This window comes from Coregonus lavaretus, assembly GCF_964263955.1.
Source record: "Coregonus lavaretus genome assembly, chromosome: 10".
Taxonomy (NCBI): domain Eukaryota; kingdom Metazoa; phylum Chordata; class Actinopteri; order Salmoniformes; family Salmonidae; genus Coregonus; species Coregonus lavaretus.
The window spans coordinates 30473746-30496607 of NC_139997.1; the positions used below are offsets into that span (position 1 = coordinate 30473746).

At 42.7% G+C, this 22862-nt stretch overlaps 1 protein-coding gene across 2 annotated transcripts; it reads left to right on the plus strand.

Moving 5' to 3' along the window:
* The first annotated feature begins 987 nt into the window (after window positions 1–987).
* zswim7 (zinc finger, SWIM-type containing 7) lies at window positions 988–21335 on the plus strand. 2 transcript variants are annotated; one of them, XM_084169543.1, is made up of 6 exons: window positions 993–1091; window positions 1199–1286; window positions 3953–3974; window positions 4450–4552; window positions 18277–18381; window positions 20317–21335. In XM_084169543.1, the coding sequence occupies exons 2-6, from the start codon at window positions 1211–1213 to the stop codon at window positions 20434–20436; spliced, it is 426 nt and encodes a 141-aa protein (XP_084025669.1). In that variant the 5' UTR covers window positions 993–1091; window positions 1199–1210; the 3' UTR covers window positions 20437–21335. The 2 variants fall into 2 exon arrangements, with proteins under 2 accessions (XP_084025668.1, XP_084025669.1); XM_084169542.1 differs by having other exon boundaries at window positions 988–1286.
* Window positions 21336–22862: the final 1527 nt, after the last annotated feature.

The following is a 22862-nucleotide window of genomic DNA, read 5'->3' on the forward strand; positions in this document are numbered from 1 at the left end:
TTTCTATCACCCATTTCTTAAACGGAACGAACCAGGGAGGGACCTACAGTGTAGCTGAATTTGTACAATAAAAACTATAGTTTTAGTTGCAGAACGTTTTGCAACTGTTTGGACTAATGATTACACCCCTGAACCTTTTTCAGACTAGAGGGAGTCTAGTCACATCACAACCCTGAAGCATGTGGACGCGATGTAAATACATGATCAGTGCAGTCCGGGATCCTAGGGACATCCCAACCCTTAACCCCTACCCGTCCCCAGAACCCTTACTATTGTAAATTTCCACTTCAAGGGACGACCCAAGGACACCGGATAGCACAGAACGCATACCTGCCGAGCTCGTGGTGATAAAAATCTGAACGCACTACCAGCGTTTTGAAAAAGCATGCACACAAACATTGAAAACACACACAAACAAACACAGACATCCTATTAAATCACCAGTGAGTTCTAAACTTTAATGCTATGCTGTGCCCCATTATACCATGCAGATGAGCAGGATATAACCTCTACAACCACTGTAATTATTATTTGACCCTGCTGGTCATCTATGAACGTTTGAACATTTTGGAGAAAAATCTGGCCTGTACTGTTATAATCTCCACCCGGCACAGCCAGAAGGGGACTGGCCCACCCCTCAGAGCCTGGTTCCTCTCTAGGTTTCTTCCTAGGTTTCTGCCTTTCTAGGGAGTTTTTCCTAGCCACCGTGCTTCTACAGCTGCATTGCTTGCTGTTTGGGGTTTTAGGCTGGGATTCTGTATAGCACTTTGTGACATCTGCTGATGTAAAAATGGCTTTATAAATACCATTTGATTGATTTATTGATATTCCAGTCACGTTTTTTTACTAATATCAAATGTTTTCAATTGATATTTGGCGCCATCTATTCAGTTAGAAATAGACGTTGCAGTCAAACACTAGAATACGGTAGTTGCAAGTTAAAACAATTTACCCTCCCATCCTGATGGTGGCGCCAAAACATAGCTTACTTCCCAACCGAAGAAGAAAACAACAAAACAAGTTGGGTGTGTTAGCTAGCTAGCTATGTTATTATTTTCTATTTTCCCTGTAGTAGACTAATAACTAATAAGGTAAACAACTCAGTACTTTGACCAACCTATATCGATACGTAGACCTCTGATCAATTTTGTATCTCGTGCGCTTTACCCATAAACCATTTCTGGTATATTTGTTGTAGCTAATTTATGAGATGCCTTCATTTTTACCTACGGTGGCCGAACAACTCTTCAAAGACATACAGAAGACATACCAAGATAAAACTCAAAGTGAGTTATAGTTTTCCTTGAATCTCATCTGTCATGTAATGCTCTGCAGACACATCTCTAGTCTAGGGAATGAGTCTCTAGTCGGCCGTGCCAGCCAGAAGATGGCACTGTTGTTATGGCTTTGTTTTATGGTCATTGTCAGATGGACCATTTGGCTGAGTTCCTATGATTTTAAGTCAAATAACATTTTATTGGTCGTGTACACATATTTTGCAGGTTCAGCGAAATGCTTATGTTTCTAGCTCCAGCAGTACAGTAATACCTAACAATACAAAACAATACACACAAATCCAAAAAATAAAATAAATAAATATCAGAAACGTTCTGAGCAAATAATGTAAGAAATAACACACACAAATACTGCAAAGTTGGCTAGGAGCCAGAAACAGGGCGACCATAGCTGTGTTCGAATACTCACATTAACCTTACTATTTGTGACATACATTTAGTATGCTTATTAGTCATAGTATGGATATAGTTAGTATGTCGTACTACATTCGCCAAAATACGAAGTATGCAAGCAATGGACACTATTTCTGTGCAAAAATGAAGGAGAAGCAAGAGAGAGAGAGAGAGAGCTATATTTCAGTCTTTTTTTTTCACTTTCACTTACTTAGCTAGCGACTGCAGCTAGCTAGTTTAGCCTACTGAAACACCCGGCTCAAAAAGAGAGGGATGCTATGTTAGCTAGCTGGCTATGGCTATCCAACACTAGAACTCATTCAAGTCAAGGTAAGCTTTTGATTTAATGTATTTATTGCCACCGGAGCCCGCCGGTGTAACTGCTAAACTGCTTGCTGCTGACTGTACACTGTACTGCCGATTTTAATGGGTTTACTAACACATTAGTTGTAGTAGCTATGTTGACTATGATGTTAATATGGTGACAACGATGTAGGCTGTGTGTAGCGGTTATGATATGAAGGTTTGGCTTGGAAAGGTTTTTTCACATTGTCACAGACAGCTGATGTGTTGTACGCTGAAGTCCACAAGCAAAGGGAAAAGGTGAGAAGAGGAGAGCGCGTAGATGTGAGAAGGAATTATGCAACGATCAAAGGGATCATGCTGTTTGTATGTTGCTGGTATGAAAGTGAACTGTGTTTGCGTGTGATCAGGGATGTATTCATTCCGCCAATTCTGTTGAAAAACGTTTCTTAAACTGAAGCAAATTAAAGGAAATGGGGATAAACATACCTGAATTTGTCCAATAGAAACTCTTGTTTGCAAATGTTGGACTAATGATCAGGCCCTACACCCTAGATCAGCTAGATGCAGGCAAGAGTGTGCAAGGCGGTATTGAATGTGTCAACGTCATGTAGTAGCCTAAACCTATCGATGTTACCTTGAGCTGGGTGAATGGAATATGAATGACAGTAATCCAATATGCTGTAATAGAAATAAGGTCATGCTCATTAAAAAAAAAAATCGTCCTCCCTCATCTTAAAATGGCACCGACCGCCACTGCTTCTTATCCATAGGGTTTTCAGTGGTTAGCTTTGCCCACGATTGGCTGCTTGTGAACTACAATTCCGAAGCTGTGTTTTAGAAACTTCAATAATCATCGCTTGCGAAATGGTTTTCGAAACATATGCTGATATGCCCCTTATCATTCACATCAGCGAGAAATAATCTTTCAAATAAAAAAGATAAACTTACTGTAGCAGTTTTACACAAATCATTTACATTTACATTTACATTTTAGTCATTTAGCAGACGCTCTTATCCAGAGCGACTTACAGTTAGTGAATACATATTTTTTTATACTGGCCCCCCGTGGGAATCGAACCCACAACCCTGGCGTTGCAAACGCCATGCTCTATCAACTGAGCTACATCCCTGCCGGCCATTCCCTCCCCTACCCTGGACGACGCTGGGCCAATTGTGCGCCGCCCATGAGTCTCCCGGTCGCGGCCGGCTGCGACAGAGCCTGGATTCAAACCAGGATCTCTAGTGGCACAGTTAGCACTGCGATGCAGTGCCTTAGACCACTGCGCCACTCAGGAGCACAAATCCATAGTCTGTGTGTGCCTCCAGTTGATGAACTACACTTCCTCCCCAGTTACACAAACACACAGGTTTGGGGCACGCTAGATAGTTAATTAGCACAGGTGGCCACCTGTCTTCTGTAAAAAAGCGCTATAACATGGAGATATGGCCGGGTGGAAACACTAACCCTATAAAGGTGTGTAGTAATGTAACCGCTTAGTTTCCTGAAAATTATTTCTCGCTGATATGAAAGATATGTTCCTTATGTTTCCAAAACCGTATTGCAAGCGATGCGTTTTAACATTCAGAACAAGCGTCTGGGCTCTTCACAAAACTCCCTTGGCCAGAAGATACTATCGTCACTATGCGCTAAAGGTAGTTAGCGTCTATTAGTGGGTTTGCCTATTCCCATGCTGTTGGTGATGTCAGTAGATACACGCCTCTTCAACGAGGTCAAGCCCTTGCTTTCTCCAGAAGCCCAGCCAGCCTACTCCTCCCTTACTACTCATCCATTACTGTCTTCATGAGAACTAAGGAAAGGAAATTGCGAATTCACTTTTCATTAAGCTATGTCTCTGAGGAATTATTTAGCAATAAGGTCCTAGATTAAAGCCTGTTTAAAACCAGATGAGGAAGTTATTCAAACCCCATCACTGTTTTTGTGTGTGTTTTCTTTGCAGTTCCTGATGACCTGCTTATTGCGTGAGTATTACCTTTCACCTTTATTTTTACCTGGGGAATATTTGTTTTATTGGGGAAAACAGTGAGGTGGGAGAGGGGGTGGCCTTCAATGGCCTGTGCTTTCCACAGTGGGATGGAGATGCCATCACCCAGACAGAAGGGCCCTCCCCTGTTGGTTGGTTGGTGAGGCATTTCCTGATGTAGTGGGTGCTGTGGCTGTTTGTTGTTATTCTTTAAGGGTGATTTTCCTGGTTTAGCACCTCTTCCTTCCTCTTCAGTCCTTCGTTACCTGCTTTCACTTAGCTAATTGTCTGAGTGTGTTAGGAATGATGCTATCAGGCTTACTGTCTCAGTCGCTCTGTCTCTCAGGTGTTTGTTTATATGCATTGCTGCGTTGTTGTTTATATGCATTAAAAGTGCTTTTACATTAAGTTGAGGTCTAGCCTTAATATGAGTCCCTCTCCATGCCTGTCCCCTGTCCCTGTCTCTCTCCCAGGCTGAGGTTTGTGTTTGGCTCCTGTGCCCTGCAGTCTTTGGACCTGGTGGACCAGCGCTCTGTCACCTGTGTCTCATCCCCCAGTGGACGGAGAGCATATCAGGTGAACATCTGCTACCCACTTTGCACTAGAGTACTCAATTTCCCAATAAACAACCTAGTGAAACATTTGATAATCAGTCAACCATGATTCACACAAAAGAGTGATGAAAGTAAAATGCACAGCTGTCTTGAGAATATTGACCCTCTTTGTATACTATAGAGACCCTAATTTTTTATTTATTTATTTAATTTAACCTTTATTTAACCAGGTAAGCCAGTTGAGAACAAGTTCTCATTTACAACTGCGACCTGGCCAAGATAAAGCAAAGCAGTGCAATAAAAACAACAACACAGAGTTACATATGGGGTAAACAAAACATAAAGTCAAAAATACAACAGAAAATATATATACAGTGTGTGCAAATGTAGCAAGTTATGGAGGTAAGGCAATAAATAGGCTATAGTGCAAAATAATTACAATTAGTATTAACACTGGAATGATAGATGTGCAAGAGATGATGTGCAAATAGAGATACTGGGGTGCAAATGAGCAAAAATAAATAACAATATAGGGATGAGGTAGTTGGGTGGGCTAATTTCAGATGGGCTGTGTACAGGTGCAGTGATCGGTAAGGTGCTCTGACAACTGATGCTTAAAGTTAGTGAGGGAGATAAGTGTCTCCAGCTTCAGAGATTTTTGCAATTCGTTCCAGTCATTGGCAGCAGAGAACTGGAAGGAATGGCGGCCAAAGGAGGTGTTGGCTTTGGGGATGACCAGTGAGATATACCTGCTGGAGCGCATACTACGGGTGGGTGTTGCTATGGTGACCAATGAGCTAAGATAAGGCGGTGATTTGCCTAGCAGTGATAGATGGCCTGGAGCCAGTGGGTTTGGCGACGAATATGTAGTGAGGACCAGCCAACAAGAGCGTACAGGTCACAGTGGTGTGTAGTGTATGGGGCTTTGGAGACAAAACGGATGGCACTGTGATAGACTACATCCAATTTGCTGAGTAGAGTGTTGGAGGCTATTTTGTAAATGACATCGCCGAAGTCAAGGATCGGTAGGATAGTCAGTTTTACGAGGGCATTTTTGGCAGCATGAGTGAAGGAGGCTTTGTTGCGAAATAGGAAGCCAATTCTAGATTTAACTTTGGATTGGAGATTCTTAATGTGAGTCTGGAAGGAGAGTTTACAGTCTAACCAGACACCTAGGTATTTGTAGTTGTCCACATACTCTAGGTCAGACCCATCGAGAGTAGTGATTCTAGTCGGGTGGGCGGGTGCCAGCAGCATTCGATTGAAGAGCATGCATTTAGTTTTACTAGTGTTTAAGAGCCGTTGGAGGCTACTGAAGGAGTGTTGTATGGCATTGAAGCTCGTTTGGAGGTTTGTTAACACAGTGTCCAATGAAGGGCCAGATGTATACAAAATGGTGTCGTCTGCGTAGAGGTGGATCTGAGAGTCATCAGCAGCAAGAGCGACATCATTGATATACACGGAGAAAAGAGTCGGCCCAATAATTGAACCCTGTGGCACCCCCATAGAGACTGCCATAGGTCCAGACAACAGGCCCTCCGATTTGACACGTTGAACTCTATCTGAGAAGTAGTTGGTGAACCAGGCGAGGCAGTCATTTGAGAAACCAAGGCTATTTAGTCTGCCAATAAGAATGCGGTGGTTGACAGAGTCAAAAGCCTTGGCCAGGTCGATGAAGACGGCTGCACAGTACTGTCTATTATCGATCGCGGTTATAATATCGTTTAGGACCTTGAGCGTGGCTGAAGTGCACCCATGACCAGCTCGGAAACCGGATTGCATAGCGGAGAAGGTACGGTGGGATTCGAAATGGTCGGTGATCTGTTTGTTAACTTGACTTTCAAAAACTTTCGAAAGGCAGGGCAGGATGGATATAGATCTGTAACAGTTTGGATCTAGAGTGTCACCCCCTTTGAAGAGGGGGATGACCGCGGCAGCTTTCCAATCTCTGGGGATCTCAGACGTTACGAAATAGAGGTTGAATAGGCTAGTAATAGGGATTGCGACAATTTCGGCGGCTAGTTTTAGAAAGAAAGGGTCCAGATTGTCTAGCCCAGATGATTTGTAGGGGTCCAGATTTTGCAGCTCTTTCAGAACATCAGCTGTCTGAATTTGTGTGAAGGAGAAGCGGGGGGGGCATGGGCAAGTTGCAGCGGAGGGTGCAGAGCTGGTGGCCGGGGTAGTGGTAGCCAGGTGGAAAGCATGGCCAGCCGTAGCAAAGTGCTTGTTGAAATTCTCGATTATTGTAGATTTATCGGTGGTAATAGTGTTTCCTAGCCTCAGTGCAGTGGGCAGCTGGGAGGAAGTGCTCTTATTCTCCATGGACTTTACAGTGTCCCAAAACTTTTTGGAGTTAGTGTTACAGGATGCAAATTTCTGTTTGAAAAAGTTAGCCTTTGCTTTCCTAACTGCCTGTGTATATTGGTTCCTAACTTCCCTGAAAAGTTGCATATCGCGGGGGCTATTTCATGCTAATGCAGTACGCCACAGGATGTTTTTGTGCTGGTCAAGGGCAGTCAAGTCTGAGGAGAACCAGGGGCTATATCTGTTCTTAGTTCTGTATTTTTTGAAAGGGGCATGTTTATTAAAGATTGAGAGGAAATTACTTTTAAAGAACAACCAGGCATCTTCTACTGATGGAATGAGATCTATATCCATCCAGGATACCTGGGCCAGGTCAATTAGGAAGGCCTGCTCGCTAAAGTGTTTTAGGGAGCGTTTGACAGTGATGAGGGGTGGTCGTTTGACCGCGGACCCGTTACGGACGCAGGCAATAAGGCAGTGATCGCTGAGATCCAGGTTGAAGACAGCGGAGGTGTATTTAGAGGGTAAGTTAGTCAGTATGATATCTATGAGGGTACCCATGTTTACGGATTTAGGGTTGTACCTGGTAGGTTCGTTGATAATTTGTGTGAGATTGAGGGCATCTAGTTTGGATTGTAGGATGGCTGGGGTGTTAAGCATATCCTAATTTAGGTCACCAAGCAGTACGAACTCTGAGGATAAATGGGGGGCAATCAATTCACATATGGTGTCCAGGGCACAGCTGGGGGCTGAGGGGGGTCTGTAGCAACAGTGAGAGACTTATTTCTGGAAAGGTGGATTTTTAGAAGTAGAAGCTCAAACTGTTTGGGCACAGACCTGGATAGTATGATAGAGCTCTGCAGGCTCTCTCTACAGTAGATTGCAACTCCACCCCCTTTGGCAGTTCTATCTTGACGGAAAATGTTATAGTTGGGGATGGAAATTTCAGAATTTTTGGTGGCCTTCCTAAGCCAGGATTCAGACACTGCTAGAACATCAGGGTTGGCGGAGTGTGCTAACGCAGTGAATAAGTCAAACTTAGGAAGTAGACTTCTGATATTAACATGCAGAAAACCAAGGCTTTTACGGTTACAGAAGTCAACAAATGATAGTTCCTGGGGAGTAGGAGTGATACTGGGGGCTGCAGGGCCTGGGTTAGCCTCTACATCACCAGAGGAACAGAGGAGGAGTAGAATAAGGATACGGCTAAAGGCTTTAAGAACTGGTCTTCTAGTGCTCTGGGTACATAGAATAAAGGGGGCAGATTTCCGGGTGTTGTAGAAAAGATTCAGGGCATTATGTACAGAAAAGGATATGGAAGGATATGAGGACAGTTGAGGTAAACCTAAGCGTTGGGTAACAATGAAAGAGATAGCATCACTGGAGGCACCGATTGAGCCGGTCTCGGCGTGTATGGGGGGTGGAACAAAGGAACTATTTGAGGCAGTTTGAGAGGGACTTGGGGTTCTACAGTGAAATTGTATAATAAGAACTAGCTGGAACAGCAATAGGCTAGGCATATTGACATGGGAGAGAGGCATAAAGCAATCACAGGTGTTATTAGAGAGAGCTAAGACAACAACTGGTAATGGCGATAAAGTTTGGGCTGAGGCTAAACAGAATAAACAGGACAGGGTACCGTGTAAAGGAACAGTCCAGCAGACATCAGCTGTGCAGCTGAGTGATCATAAGGTCCAGTGAACAGCAATATGTGAGTCCGAGAGCAGTTCGAAATTGGTGCTACAGCACAGGCTAGCAGGAAGCACAGTTGTAGTTTGCGTGTGCTAGCGGGCCGGGGCTAGCAGATGGATCTTTGTGGTCGACATCGTATCGGGAAGCCTGTTGAAACCACATCAGACGATTTCGTCGGCAAACCAGTCGTGTTGGATCGGCGGGGCTCAGTGTCAACACTAGGAGGTCCCGTCCGGTTGACAGAGAGGTAGATAGCCGGGAGATGGGCCTGGCTCGAGGCTAGTTCGAGGCTAACTGGTGCTGCTAAGGGGCAATGGTAATTAGCCAACAACAGGTTGCAGCTAGCTGGTTGCGATGATCCGGCGCTAGGGTCCAGTGATTCCGGCAGAAAATCCGAAATGCTCTGGGTCGATAGCACGCTGTGCAGACTGGCCGACGAATTGTCCAGGCTAGAGCTAGAGCTGGCTGGTGGATAGTGCAGGCCACGGACAATGGTGACGACGCTAACGGTGGCTAATAGCAAGTAGCCAATTCGGTTGCAACTAGCCTAGTTTCACCTTAAGGTTCTTGATAAAAGTTATAAGAAATAGTAGAATCCTTTCCACGTTGGGTGAGGCGGGTTGCAGGAAAGTATATTTCATTAAAGAATGAAAAGTAAAAATTGAGAAATATATACAAAATAGACAAAAAACAAGAAACTGGCTATTTACACAAGGACACAGAAGAAAAAAAAACACGACCGCACTGCTACGCCATCTTGGGACCACAGTGGTGAGAAGCTTTTATCTTCCCAACACTTGACATCAATGCCAGAACCTCACATAAGGACTGATTAATTACTGCTGTGCTCATGGAAAACCACCTAATCCATAACCATTCCCTACCAGTCCCTGCAGGCCATGTCCTCTTGCGTCATACCAGGGCCTGTCCAGTCCAGTCAGTGTAGTTCAGTTATGGTCATTGTGACTCAAGTTTCCTGTAAACGCTTTCGACAGCTTTTATAAAATAGGACAGAAAAAACACAATGAGGCTAAATACAGAGAGTGGTTTCTGTTTCTTTGGAAGAAATTCCTTAATTGTTTTATCCCCTTTTCCTCAAGGTTTTGGTGACTTCTGTAGTGAAATTAGGTGGTGTTTATTGGAAATGTTTAGGCTATAATATGATGTGGTTCCGGGCACAAATTCAGTTCTACATTTCCATAGAAATCTTAATATTTTTATGAAGTTATTACGGTTTCTCCTAAAACATCTGTGACTGAAAAAACAGTGTTGGAAATCACATATTCATGTAGTGTGGTTGTGCCATTTGCAATATTATTTCCTCTTTAAATATACAAGTGTGGAATGGGGTGGGTGTTCTGAGGAAATGGCTACTGACCTGGTGACCTCTGCCTGCCTGCTAGCCTGCTTGTTTTAGAAGGCTATCAAATACTGATGTGGTAACGGACTGAAGTTTACACAGTGACTGGACACTCAAACCCATGTCACAAATATCTCTCACACATGCCTCTCTTGGTCTCTCCAGTTTTAGTGTTTTGTCTGCGTAAGATTTAGTGGGCAGCTGTCATCAGTGAGCTGTGCTATCTTCCCATAATTTTGGAGTGACTCATTTCCGTGGCTTTATTTTTCTATAAAAACATAAACCTCCAAAATCAAGAGATGCTAGCTAGCTATGTCGTTCCTCTTAGATTACTTTCTCTCCTCATGTCTTTTACTTTTTGACCACTAATCTTTAGGGAGAACATCATTTGAGTGCAAATGTCACCTAGCTATTGTTTTCTATCCATCCCTGGAACTTTCTGTCCGCGGAGAAAAGGAGTTCATTCAGATGTATTGGGACACATCCCGAGGGAGGGAGTGCGTACAGTAAGTGTGATTGGGATAACCTGGTCTGGTTCAGGTTAATTTGCCTTGTTTTGGGTCACTCCAAATTAAACCAGGGCTAATGACAAAGTGTATATTGTTTAATAAAGAAAATGTGTGTTTTTATGTTCTCTCTTTAAAATGCCTCGCTGCAGAATCCCTAGTGAGGCAGTAGCCTACAGCCCAGTGTTTGTATTACCGTGACTGTCAGCCCTGGCTAGAGGCTCCTATAGTTCTAGTGTGGAATAACGACTGATAGTAGCCATGTTGACTTTGCCTGGCTACCCAGACTCCTTGCTCCAGCCAAACGCTACGCCACGCCCACAGACTTTAGTTTCTTCTCCGCAATGAGTCTGGAACTGAGTACCTCCCAAACCTTCACCGAATGCGAACACATTCGGGGCCGTCTGATTGGTCCAGAAACCGATGGGTTGAGCCAGAGCCAGAACAATCGTGGTCAAAGCCAAAAATGGTGGATAAATGAAGATAGTTCACTGAGGTTGTTTACCATAAAAATATAAAAATGTGTTCCAGTCTAATTAACTGGGTGTGTCTCCCATAAACATCAATGCAATAGCAGCTGGACCTGGTCTACTTAGTTCATTGACATTCATTGAACAAGAAAAAAACTGCGAGTTGGTTGTTTCGCTTCCTCTTCCATCTCTGGTAAAGTGGCGGTTAGAAAATGTGTCATTGGCTTCGTTACTCTGATTGGTTAGAAATGATCCCATCGCTGAGGACTTTGTTTTGTCAACACCCCTCGTGCATCTCGTCACCACAAATGACTTCAATGATGGCAGTCTCAGACTAAATTATGTAGTGGATGACAGAGCAGCAGATATCTTGTAGTAGCGGTCTAGAGTTGTATCTATAATTGTAAATCATTGTTAAACACACTTAACCAGGATGCAGTAACCCATGGAGTTTCAGAGGATTATCTCTACCTGATTGTTCTGTATCATTACATATATCACCTTTCTGCCTGTGAAGGACACACAATACACTCCTCACCCCAGTACCTGAGGCACATGACAGAGTAATCTGTTTGATTGCACATTACTTACACACAGTTGAGACGAGGACAGGGTCAAGCTGTAGTGCAGTGCCCCTGGATGGAGAGCATGTTGTGAGGTTAAAGGCCTTCCTTAAGGGCCCAACGGGAGGGGAATGTCATGGTTTATGGAAGTTCAAGAAGACATTAATGGGACAAGTGAGAGGATCTCTGTCCAAAGTCATTGAAAAATAGGCTAGGGGACCTGTGATGGGTTGGTGGGTGGACAGATGTTACCAGGAGTACTCTGCCCTGGTCTTTACTAAAACATTTTCCAGGAGGACTAAATTCACTGTAAGCATAATTTAGGGCAGGGTTTCGCAACCAGTGGCCCGCGGGCCAAATTAGGCCCACGGGTGTTTTCATTTGGCCCCCCAAGTTTTCTGTGCCAAAAAAATACAACATTATATATATATTTTATTTTTTTAGACATAAAAGATCAGCTTCAAGTTATTTTTTTATTTTGGAAATCTGTTCCCAAGTATTTCCACGCATAATAGAGGTACACGTGATCGTATACAAATGTAAGCAAGGTTTGAAATTATTATGTTTTAGTCAAATATTACAACTATTTGGGCTTCTTGCAGTCAATTTGCAAATGATTTATAATTATGTTCCAGCCCCCCGACCGTCCGCTCAAGAACAAATCGGCCCGCAGCCGAATCTAGTTTATGATCCTTGATTTAGGGTAACTCACTCTGCAACATCGTGTAGGCGTCTGGTCACTGATCCCACTAACCCACGCCTCTATTTCTCTCCAGCAGCTCAAAGCTTTTATGATGTCAGAGAAAATTCAAACGTCAGATTTTTACTGACTAGAATCATGACACAGCCAGTTGGTCATCACTTCTGAGAAGAGGCTTGACTTGCAATAACACCTTATTATTATAGATGAATAAGCTCAGTCTGAAGAGCTTAGTTTATACCCCCTTTTCCTGGAAGTAGGCCTACTTTGTAGCTCTGGGCTGGGGGGAGGAGCCGGTCTGGGACCTGTTGCACATGTCTTTGTTTTGTTATTGTGTCTGCTGTGAAACTAATGAATACACTGGCCTTTCTCTGCACTCTTATCTACAACCTAAAAGGGTTATTCGGCTGTCTCCATAGGAGAACCCTTCTGAGTTCCATGTAGAACCCTTTACACAGAGGGTTCTACATAGAACCCAAAAGAGTTCTACCTGGAACCAAAAAGGGTTCTACCTGGAACCAAAAAGGGTTCTCCTATGGGGACAGCCGAAGAACCCTTTTGGAACCCTTTTTTCTAAGAGTGTGCTCATAGGTTGCTACTATCTGTTTGCCACATTGGCTCATTCATAACTTCAGGTGACCTTTTCTGTGAGAATATGGGGTTCTCTCAGTCTGTTGGTTGACAGTTGTGACAGGGCACAGAGAATCAGCACAGGGAAAAGTTTTTAAGGCGGAAAAGCAATATACAGTACATTCAGAAAGTATTCAGACCCCTTTACTTTTTCCACATTTTGTTACATTATAGCCTAATTCTAAAATTGATGAAATACTTTTTTTCCCTCATCAATCTACACACAATACCCCATAATGACAAAGCAAAAACAGGTTTTTAGACAGTTTTGCAAATTTATTACAAATAAAAACAGATATACCTTATTTACATAAGTATTCAGACCCTTTGCAATTGAGGTCAGGTGCATCCTGTTTCCATTGATCATCCTTGATGTTTCTACAACTTGATTGGAGTCCACCTGTGGTAAATTCAATTGATTGGACATGATTTGGAAAGGCACACATATGTCTAAATAAGGTCCCACAGTTGACAGTGCATTTCAGAGCAAAAACCAAGCCATGAGGTCGAAGGAATTGTCTGTAGAGCTCCGAGACAGGATTGGGGCACAGATCTGGGGAAGGGTCCCAGCATTGAAGGTCCCCAAGAACAAAGTGGCCTCCATCATTCTTAAATGAAAGAAGTTTGGAATCATCAAGACTCTTCCTAGAGCTGGCCGCCCAGCCAAACTGAGAAATCGGGGGAGAGGGGCGTTGGTCAGGGAGGTGATCAAGAACCCGATGGTCACTCTGACAGAGCTCCAGAGATCCTCAGTAAAAGGCACATGACAGCCCGCTTGGTGTTTGCCAAAAGGCACCTAAAGGACTCTCAGACCATGAGAAACAAGATTCTCTGGTCTGATGAAACCAAGATTGAACTCTTTGGCCTGAATGCCAAGCGTCACATCTGGAGGAAACCTGGCACCATCCCTACGGTGAAGCGTGGTGGTGGCAGCATCATGCTGTGGGAATGTTTTTCAGCTGGGAGACTAGTCAGGATCGAGGGAAAGATGAATGGAGCAAAGTACAGAATGATCCTTGATGAAAACCTGCTCCAGAGCGCTCAGGACCTCAGACTGGGGCGAAAGGGGGAACAATTTAATCAATTTTAGAATAAAGCTGTAACGTAACAAAATGTGGAAAAAGTCAAGGGGTCTGAGTACTTTCCGAATGCACTGTATGCTTTTGTGAAGCAGATTTTTTTTATGGGCAAAATTCTTGGAAGGCAACATTAAATGTTTGTAATATAAACCAAGCCAAGGGCGCTATCTCCAATATCTTTTCTACATACTTTATATCTGGGTCGTTTAAGTTTACACTGAAAACATTTTACAATCCTGAAAATGTTTTTATATATATATATATATATATTTATATATATATTTATTTATTTATTTATTTTTGAGTGGCAGCAACGATTTAGGGGAAACACTGTTTCACCCCTTTATGACAAATGTAGCCAAATAATCCAGAGTTATGATGCAGTCTGAAGCCTTGAGTAAAATGCATCATCAGCCCTGTGCCTGTCATGACTTCCCACAAACCACAGCAGTCCTCTATAGTCCTCCCTGACTGGCTGCAACTGATAACTGAGTCTGGCAGTGAGGGATTGATGACAGAGCCGTCACTCCAAACCTCGGAGCTCTCTGCCACATGACGGCTTCCCTCTAAGTAGTCCCGCGAGAACCCACATAGAAGTAGCACATTTCAGTGTTGCGGACTTTACTGAGCCGGACAAACTTCTCTCTTCGAGGAGAGCCCAAGCACTTCCCTAGTGTTTCCGCAGATCAAGTATGCAGACATTCGCGCAGTCTTGCACGAACTGGCACATTTTCTGGCTGGCATTTACAGTTTTATTCACATGTTTTCAAGTACTGGTGACAACTAATGCATTCCGATTATTGCATAGATTGTAATGGACACCTATGATAAGTGTAAAATATTTGTTGAAGGTTGTACTGATTTATAATGAGCTAATGCTAAGCTATTTGCCAGCTATGTGTGGCGCCATGTTTGTTGACATTATACAATGCATTCTGGGTGTCATGTAAACGTCTGTCAGACCAAAGATGTTATACTGAGCTGAAGGAATGGTTCTCTCATCTTTTGAGTAAACTTCCGGAAGTGAATGAAGGGAAGTGAACGGTCGTAGACAAAACACCCCCTTCAACAAGCATACTGCAAACAGACCAAACTCATATTTTCTCCTCTTATTTTCTTTGGTTGAAGCGAAAAAACAAACATGGCGGCGCGCACAAACTACCCATCGTCGGATTACTTTCGATTACTAGAAAGTGTTTTACTCAATTATTTCGATCAATGGTGAGCTCACCCGTGACGTGATGAATTATAATTAGTAATTGCTATTACCTAATTCATATTGTGGTTTCTGTCAGCCAAGGGTTATCTAAATATGACCGCTTGTGTTATGTCAATCTTTCATCAGTTAGTGCTAGGACAAATGTAGCCTACATTTTCCGGTTATGCTGTCACTACTTCTGTGAATGTCTGAACATTGCATCCAAAAATAAACTGGTCACATTCAGGACATAGCTTTGTAAGGACTGCGTTTGTGCAAAATGTTTCTGTGAAAAAACAGTGTGGCCAGCGCAAATGCTGATTGTTGCATCAATCGAAACTGGACGTTCTAAATAAGCGTTCTAATCACACCAGTTTGAGCGTACGCTTCAGGGACCTTAGCGACCACTGTAGAATGATCACACCCGTTTGCTGGTACATGTGAAAAGGATAATGCTCTTAAATCCTTGAGGGGGAGTGAACGAGTACACACATTTTTACATTTTAGTCATTTAGCAGACGCTCTTATCCAGAGCGACTTACAGTTAGTGAGTGCATACATTTTTCATACATAACACACCACCGTTACAGTCTCCCTCCAGTACCCTCAGCCCGGTGGATCACAGTCTCACAACTCTGCTTTTGTCACTTTTAAATTAAATTGACTCAATGTAATATTCCCTGAAGAGTTACTCATTTATAATGAAGTGTCACTTTTCTACAAATGAGGTGTTTTATTTTGTAGGTCACTGGGAAGGTAATTTAGAGGGACTACACAGCTGTGAATTTGTCTCGGCTGGGGAATAATGGAGCCTGTTTCTGCCATGTTGAGAGTCATTAGTTATGGTGACGAGGCTGAGTAATCCTCTGAATTAATGCCCTAATGCATCATCTTCAGAATGGAGAAAGTTCTGCATGGAGGCAGGAGTTGTTGTCTACCTAGTCTCGAGTGCCAGACTTTACAGCTACAGTGTTGTGAGTAGCCTGTATGCAATATTTGGACACACTTGTCTAGCTCCACGTAATTATTGTCTTCCACTTTCAAACCCAATACATGTTTAACATTTGGATTCTTTAAAAATGCATACTTCCTCTCCTTCCTTCCTTAAGTTGGAATACTGATCTGAAATGATTGGATAGGTGAAGACAACCTTTCTTTCTCGAACCTAGTTCTGTTAGATCAGTGAAATATGCAAGTAAAAAGGGAACTATACATATTTAAAATGTTTGCATGGGGCCATAGGCGACACACTTTTATTTTGTTTTTATTTCACCTTTATTTAACCAGGTAAGCCAGTTGAGAACAAGTTCTCATTTATAACTGCGACCTGGCCAAGATAAAGCAAAGCAGTGCGATTAAAAACAACAACACAGAGTTACATATGGGGTAAAAAAAACATAAAGTCAAAAAAATACAACAGAAAATATATATACAGTGTGTGCAAATGTAGCAAGTTATGGAGGTAAGGCAATAAATAGGCTATAGTGCAAAATAATTACAATTAGTATTAACACTGGAATGATAGATGTGCAAGAGATTATGTGCAAATAGAGATACTGGGGTGCAAAAGAGCAAAATAAATAACAATATAGGGATGAGGTAGTTGGGTGGGCTAATTTCAGATGGGCTGTGTACAGGTGCAGTGATCGGTAAGGTGCTCTGACAACTGATGCTTAAAGTTAGTGAGGGAGATAAGAGTCTCCAGCTTCAGAGATTTTTGCAATTCGTTCCAGTCATTGGCAGCAGAGAACTGGAAGGAATGGCGACCAAAGGAGGTGTTGGCTTTGGGGATGACCAGTGAGTTATACCTGCTGGAGCGCAGACTACGGGTGGGTGCTGCTATGGTGACCAATGAGCTAAGATAAGGCGGGGATTTGCCTAGCAGTGATTTATAGATGGCCTGGAGCCAGTGGGTTTGACGACGAACATGTAGTGAGGACCAGCCAACAAGAGCATACAGGTCACAGTGGTGGGTAGTGTATGGAGCTTTGGAGACAAAACGGATGGCACTGTGATAGACTACATCCAATTTGCTGAGTAGAGTGTTGGAGGCTATTTTGTAAATGACATCGCCGAAGTCAAGGATCGGTAGGATAGTCAGTTTTACGAGGGCATGTTTGGCAGCATGAGTGAAGGAGACTTTGTTGCGAAATAGGAAGCCGATTCTAGATTTAACTTTGGATTGGAGATTCTTAATGTGAGTCTGGAAGGAGAGTTTACAGTCTAACCAGACACCTAGGTATTTGTAGTTGTCCACATACTCTAGGTCAGACCCGTCGAGAGTAGTGATTCTAGTCGGGTGGGCGGGTGCCAGCAGTGTTCGATTGAAGAGCATGCATTTAGTTTTACTAGTGTTTAAGAGCAGTTGGAGGCTACTGAAGGAGTGTTGTATGGCATTGAAGCTCGTTTGGAGGTTTGTTAACACAGTGTCCAATGAAGGGCCAGATGTATACAAAATGGTGTCGTCTGCGTAGAGGTGGATCTGAGAATCACCAGCAGCAAGAGCGACATCATTGATATACACAGAGAAAAGAGTCGGCCCAAGAATTGAACCCTGTGGCACCCCCATAGAGACTGCCATAGGTCCAGACAACAGGCCCTCCGATTTGACACATTGAACTCTATCTGAGAAGTAGTTGGTGAACCAGGCGAGGCAGTCATTTGAGCCAGGCGAGGCAGTCATTTGAGAAACCAAGGCTATTTAGTCTGCCAATAAAAATGCCAGGGGTGTATTCAGTGATGTGAAATATTGTGAACGTTGCGGATAGAAATAAAATGAATACAGCTGACACAATTCCATATTCTATCTGACAGACAATCATATCTGTTCTACACCATACATTTTTATCTTAATGTTCTGTAACGTAACAACCTCCTGAACAGTCCCCAAGGTTAGTGGGATGTGTTGGAGGAGCTCATTCCTCACGCTGCTCTACTGTCTACAGTGCTCCTCAGCTGCTGTGAACATGTGTGGAATTGACTCAAGCTGTTTTCACTGGCAGGTCGAATGCAGTATCAGTACAAACAGAATTCACATAATTGTTTGATAGGTTTGTTTAAGTACTTGCTAGAGACAAGACATTCTTGCTCTTCTCCTACAACACTGTGATATATTTAAGTCTTTCCATTACCTATTTTTTTCCATGTTTGCATGAATCCGCTCTCCAGTACAACTGTGGTTTTGGCCAGCTCTTCGTTTGACTTCTACCTGTTTTTGACTGTGTCCGTGTTTGTTTTGTTGAAGGTGATTGGAGGGTCAGGGCTGCTGTACACCTGCTACACCTCCTGTCACTACTGCTCCTGCCCAGCCTTCGCCTACGCTGTGCTCAGGAGGAACGAGAGCCTGCTGGTGAGCACAGCCATAATAATTTATTAATCATTAATAGAGCAGACAGCCATAAACTACAAAGACATCATACAAAACCTACACACACACACCACCTGTTCTAGTCATGCATAACTGAGCAAGACAAGATGCGGAATTCCACCATTCAGGGTTTCCCCCCCAGAAGGCAGTCACATGTTGATCTGTATACCAGTTGCACTGAGCAGCCAGGGCATATTTTGGTCTGGTCTCATCTTTGATTGTTTATTTTTGAAATGTAGCTCTAAATATCTGTTTTTGCTACAACAACTTTGACTCCTAGCTACCCCTTGCATAATGACGACTCCAGTCCCTAGAGGGGTGATGCTAAAATCAGCCTGAGAAACGGAAAGCAGCAAGAGACTAAAGGGTGGGTCTTCACTGGCATAGACTGATCCCTTACCCATGAAATGCATATCAGAAAGAGAAGCATTCTGTATAGCATAATGCATGCCCTTTCCAATCCACCATTTATATTTACGGTCTGTATCTTTCTACCGTTGACGTCCATGAGACAAACTAGATCCTTATTTGATCATTATTAGCAAGACCCTGGCACTAGTGTTTTCTTTTTGCATCTCATTTAAACCTGTTCATCCCGTATGAAACCCAGGAGCGCAAAGGCAAAAATACCCTAAAGACCCATCAACCCATCAACCCTAAGCTGCCTCTGAATATTTCCTTGAATACAGAATATATCCATACCTCACAGTGAGGTTGACCACACTACTCCCCCTCTCTCCCACATAGAGACAGAGTTGTCTGTGTTGTTTTAAGGGCACTGCAGACCCTGTCATCGTCATTGCGACCCAGTCATCGGTCGGTTAGGGCAGACCAGGGGCAGGGCCACAGTCTCACTTTAGACCCCGTCATCATCGGCATCATGGGTCTACGTCTACCACATAGAAGTAGGCCACCCTAGTGTGCCACTGGGGGTTTCGCATGGAGTCTATTGCCTGGACAGTTTACAAACCATGACAGCCCTGCCTCCCTGCTCTAGGTCCACAGCCCAGCAGGAGAGACACCACTGTACTGTACTGTTACTCTGAGAAGTATTTCTGCCCAATGTTTTTTGGGAATATAATACATTCTGCCTACCTTATTACATTGGTATGACAAATACTGACATCTTAGAGGCATTATGCATTTTTTATAAATGTAATAACCATAAGTTTAAAAAAAAGTAATGCATACAGGTAACTGCCAAAATAAGGAAACACCAATATGAAGTGGCTTAATAGGGCATTGGGCCACCACGAGCTGCCAGAACAGCTTCAATGCGCCTTGGCACAGATTCTACAAGTGTCTGGAACTCTATTGGAGGAATGGGACACCATTCTGTTTTGTTGATGGTGGTGGAAAACACTGTCTCAGGCCGCTCCAGAATCTCCCACAAGTGTTCAAATGGGTTGAGATCTGGTGACTGAGACTGACACACACACACCCTTTAAACCCCCTATGCTCATTTAAGACCCCTCTTTCAAAGTCACTGAGATCTCTTCTTCTAGCCACGGTTAGCCAAAATAATGGGCAACTGGGCATTTTTAATACATGAACCTAAGCATGATGAGATGTTATTGCTTAATTAACTCAGGAACCACACCTGTGTGGAAGCACCTGCTTTCAATATACTTTGTATCCCTCATTTACTCAAGTGTTTCCATTATTTTGGCAGTTACCTGTATATTAATCATAATTATAAGCATCTCTGCAAACTTGCCTGAACTTGAATTCTGTCTTGAGTGACACACACACACACAATGAGAAACGAAAAGCTGCACACTCTCATGGCTCCAATGCAATAGATTTAATAAGCTAGTGAACAACTAAGCTGCCTTCATCATGGTTTACACACACACGCACACACACACACCATTGTATTGTACTGTGACTTCCCTAACATTCCTCCTCCTGTGTCAGTGTAAGCACATCCTGGCTGCCTACCTCAGTCAGGCCATGGGGCTGTCCCAGCAGGAGACCCTGTCTGACCAGCAGATGTCCAGCATCCTCTCTGGGAGAGCAGTAAGAACTGACACGTAGAGCACCAGACCCCAGGTCACTCATCCAGACCTACATGTAGAACACCAGACCGCAGCTACAGACCCAAAGCACAGACACGTAGAGCACAACCCAACAGGTCACTGATCCAGACTCAAAGCCACACAGCACCATCTGAGACCAACCTACTACAACACATCTTGAGGAAAGACGTTAAAAAAGGCAAAGTCTACTGCTGCTGTATGGTCTCCTCCAGTCTGTCTGCATGTGTGAAGATTACTTTTATGGCTTTTAGGTCATTGTGCTGTTCTTCTAGAACTCTGGTGTGGTTCTCTGCTTTCTGAAAATCAAAAGTCAACAGATGTTGCTGTTTTTTGTGAGTGTGTTTGTGTTCTTAATCTGTTGCCAGAGAATGTGCATCTGTTCATTGACTGTATTTTAAGACTCCTTTTATCTGAAGACAAGTCAGTCACCATATGGTGCTGCCTGCTGAAAGGGAACTGTAAAGTTAAGACATTTTACTCAGTCCAGTCGTTCAGTGACCAGAGAGTACAAAGATGTTTTTGTTTTGTATATTTAAGTATTTGTTCTGAACTTAAAACATTGTGAGCTAAATAAATGAAAATTGTTATATGTAGGTTTGTAAACTCTTCCTGTAAGAATATGAGTCTGATCTGTAACAATATGAACATAGCTTTTATTAACAAAATAATTCACCATACAGATTTCCTCATGTTAAATAGCAGTATTGGTTTACAGTTGTAGTCAGTTGAGTGAAATAATAATTATTTGAGCAGGAAAAACATTGAACATCATTGAAGCTCCAATCATTGACTGCACTGTTGGAGCTAGTAACATAAGCATTTCGCTGCACCTGCTATAACACCTGCAAATCTGTGTACGCGACCAATAAACTTTGATTTGATTTGACGTGAACCACAGTTGACTGTTTAGGCTACTGATTAGTGACATCAATACTGTAACACATTTGCAAACACACAGGTTGGAAAACTACATCAGCTTGTTCTTTAATGTTTTTCTTCTTAAATCGTTGGAAGGCATCATTCAGAAGTCACACTTGTTGAAGGCTTTACAACCCACAGTGTCTTGCAGGGTTGGGGCAGTTCCATTTCAATTCAATCAACTCAGGAAGTAAACTGAAATTCCAATTCCACATTTTTCTCATTTAAGGAAATTGGATTTCAGTTTATTTACTGAATTTTGATGGAATTGAGCCCTTATCTTGATGCTAAGGTCACATTTGAGTGAACAAATAATAGTAATACCAGTACAATGCAGTATCCAATGGAATGTACTTGAAGTTTGGCACACTCCTATAGTTTAGCCCTTGAAGTTGTAGAGAGGTGAAGGTTGATGTGTATGGTGAAGAAATGAAAAACTAAGAAATTAAACACAATGGAAATACTGTATTTGTTGGACCCCTGTGCTAAGACAACGCTTGTCTTATATTCATTATAGAAGTTAAAGTGATGCTACAGAGGTTTTGTATAATTTAAATTTTACATTTTAGTCATTTAGCAGACACTCTTATCCAGAGCGACTTACAGTTAGTGAGTGCATACATTTTTCATACTGGCCCCCCGTGGGAAACGAACCTACAACCCTGGGGTTGCAAGCACAATGCTCTACCAACTGAGCTACACAGGGCTACATTTCAGGCAGTAGTTTTGAAAGTAGCGCTCACAAGAGAAAACTGGTCCCCAAAAATGTCATCCATTTCGTATGATATGTTACGTCCTGCAATTTTTGTTCCTCTCCTGCAGTTTATATGATATGTTACGAATTCCAATTCTTACAATCTGTTACAAATTTGTAAGTATTTTAGATACCGTTCAATCTCTTTAACTTTGTGTACACTCAAAAACAGTACACAACACAGTTTAATAGCACACCAAGGAGGCTCTTCTCATAGTAGAGGGGAAAAACACCTTAATTGTAGCACCAATTGTGTGCCATTACATCCAAACTGAGACTCGTTAAACTGGAACTATTTTGTGGAGGTTTGGTTTCCTGTCTTTGATAGAAAGCCACATCTAATTTCAGCCAGTTGAAAAGAAATTAGACTTTCACTGCTTCTTAGAAAAGAGGCCATTGTCCACAATGCTAACCACCAGAACAAGGGCAAGTACATCAGTTGGTGTTCAAGTAGAGGGAGAGACATCTTCAAACCGAGAACGATGCACGTCTATTTACAGAACTGTGTCAGACTCACTGGTACAAAAATACAATTACACACTTAAACCAATGAAGCATATTTTTGTCTTTCACAGAACAAAAACTTGTAAACCCTACAATCTCGTTAGGCCTCATGTTCCTTGCAGGGTTGGGGTCAATTCAAAATCTCTGAATTTAATTTGAATTGGCCACACCCCAAAATAAGCAGAATTTGAATTGAAGGAAGTATAATTTAATTTAAAGTAATTCAGAATAAATATACCATTTTAATT

What these genes read in the sequence shown, in the direction of transcription:
- zswim7 (XM_084169542.1), top strand. Translation starts at nt 1,211, where the DNA reads ATGCCTTCATTTTTACCTACGGTGGCCGAACAACTCTTCAAAGACATA. An exon ending in ATACCAAGATAAAACTCAAA is followed by an intron (nt 1,287 to 3,952) that starts GTGAGTTATAGT and finishes TTTTCTTTGCAG; the next exon opens with TTCCTGATGACCTGCTTATT. An exon ending in CCTGATGACCTGCTTATTGC is followed by an intron (nt 3,975 to 4,449) that starts GTGAGTATTACC and finishes TCTCTCTCCCAG; the next exon opens with GCTGAGGTTTGTGTTTGGCT.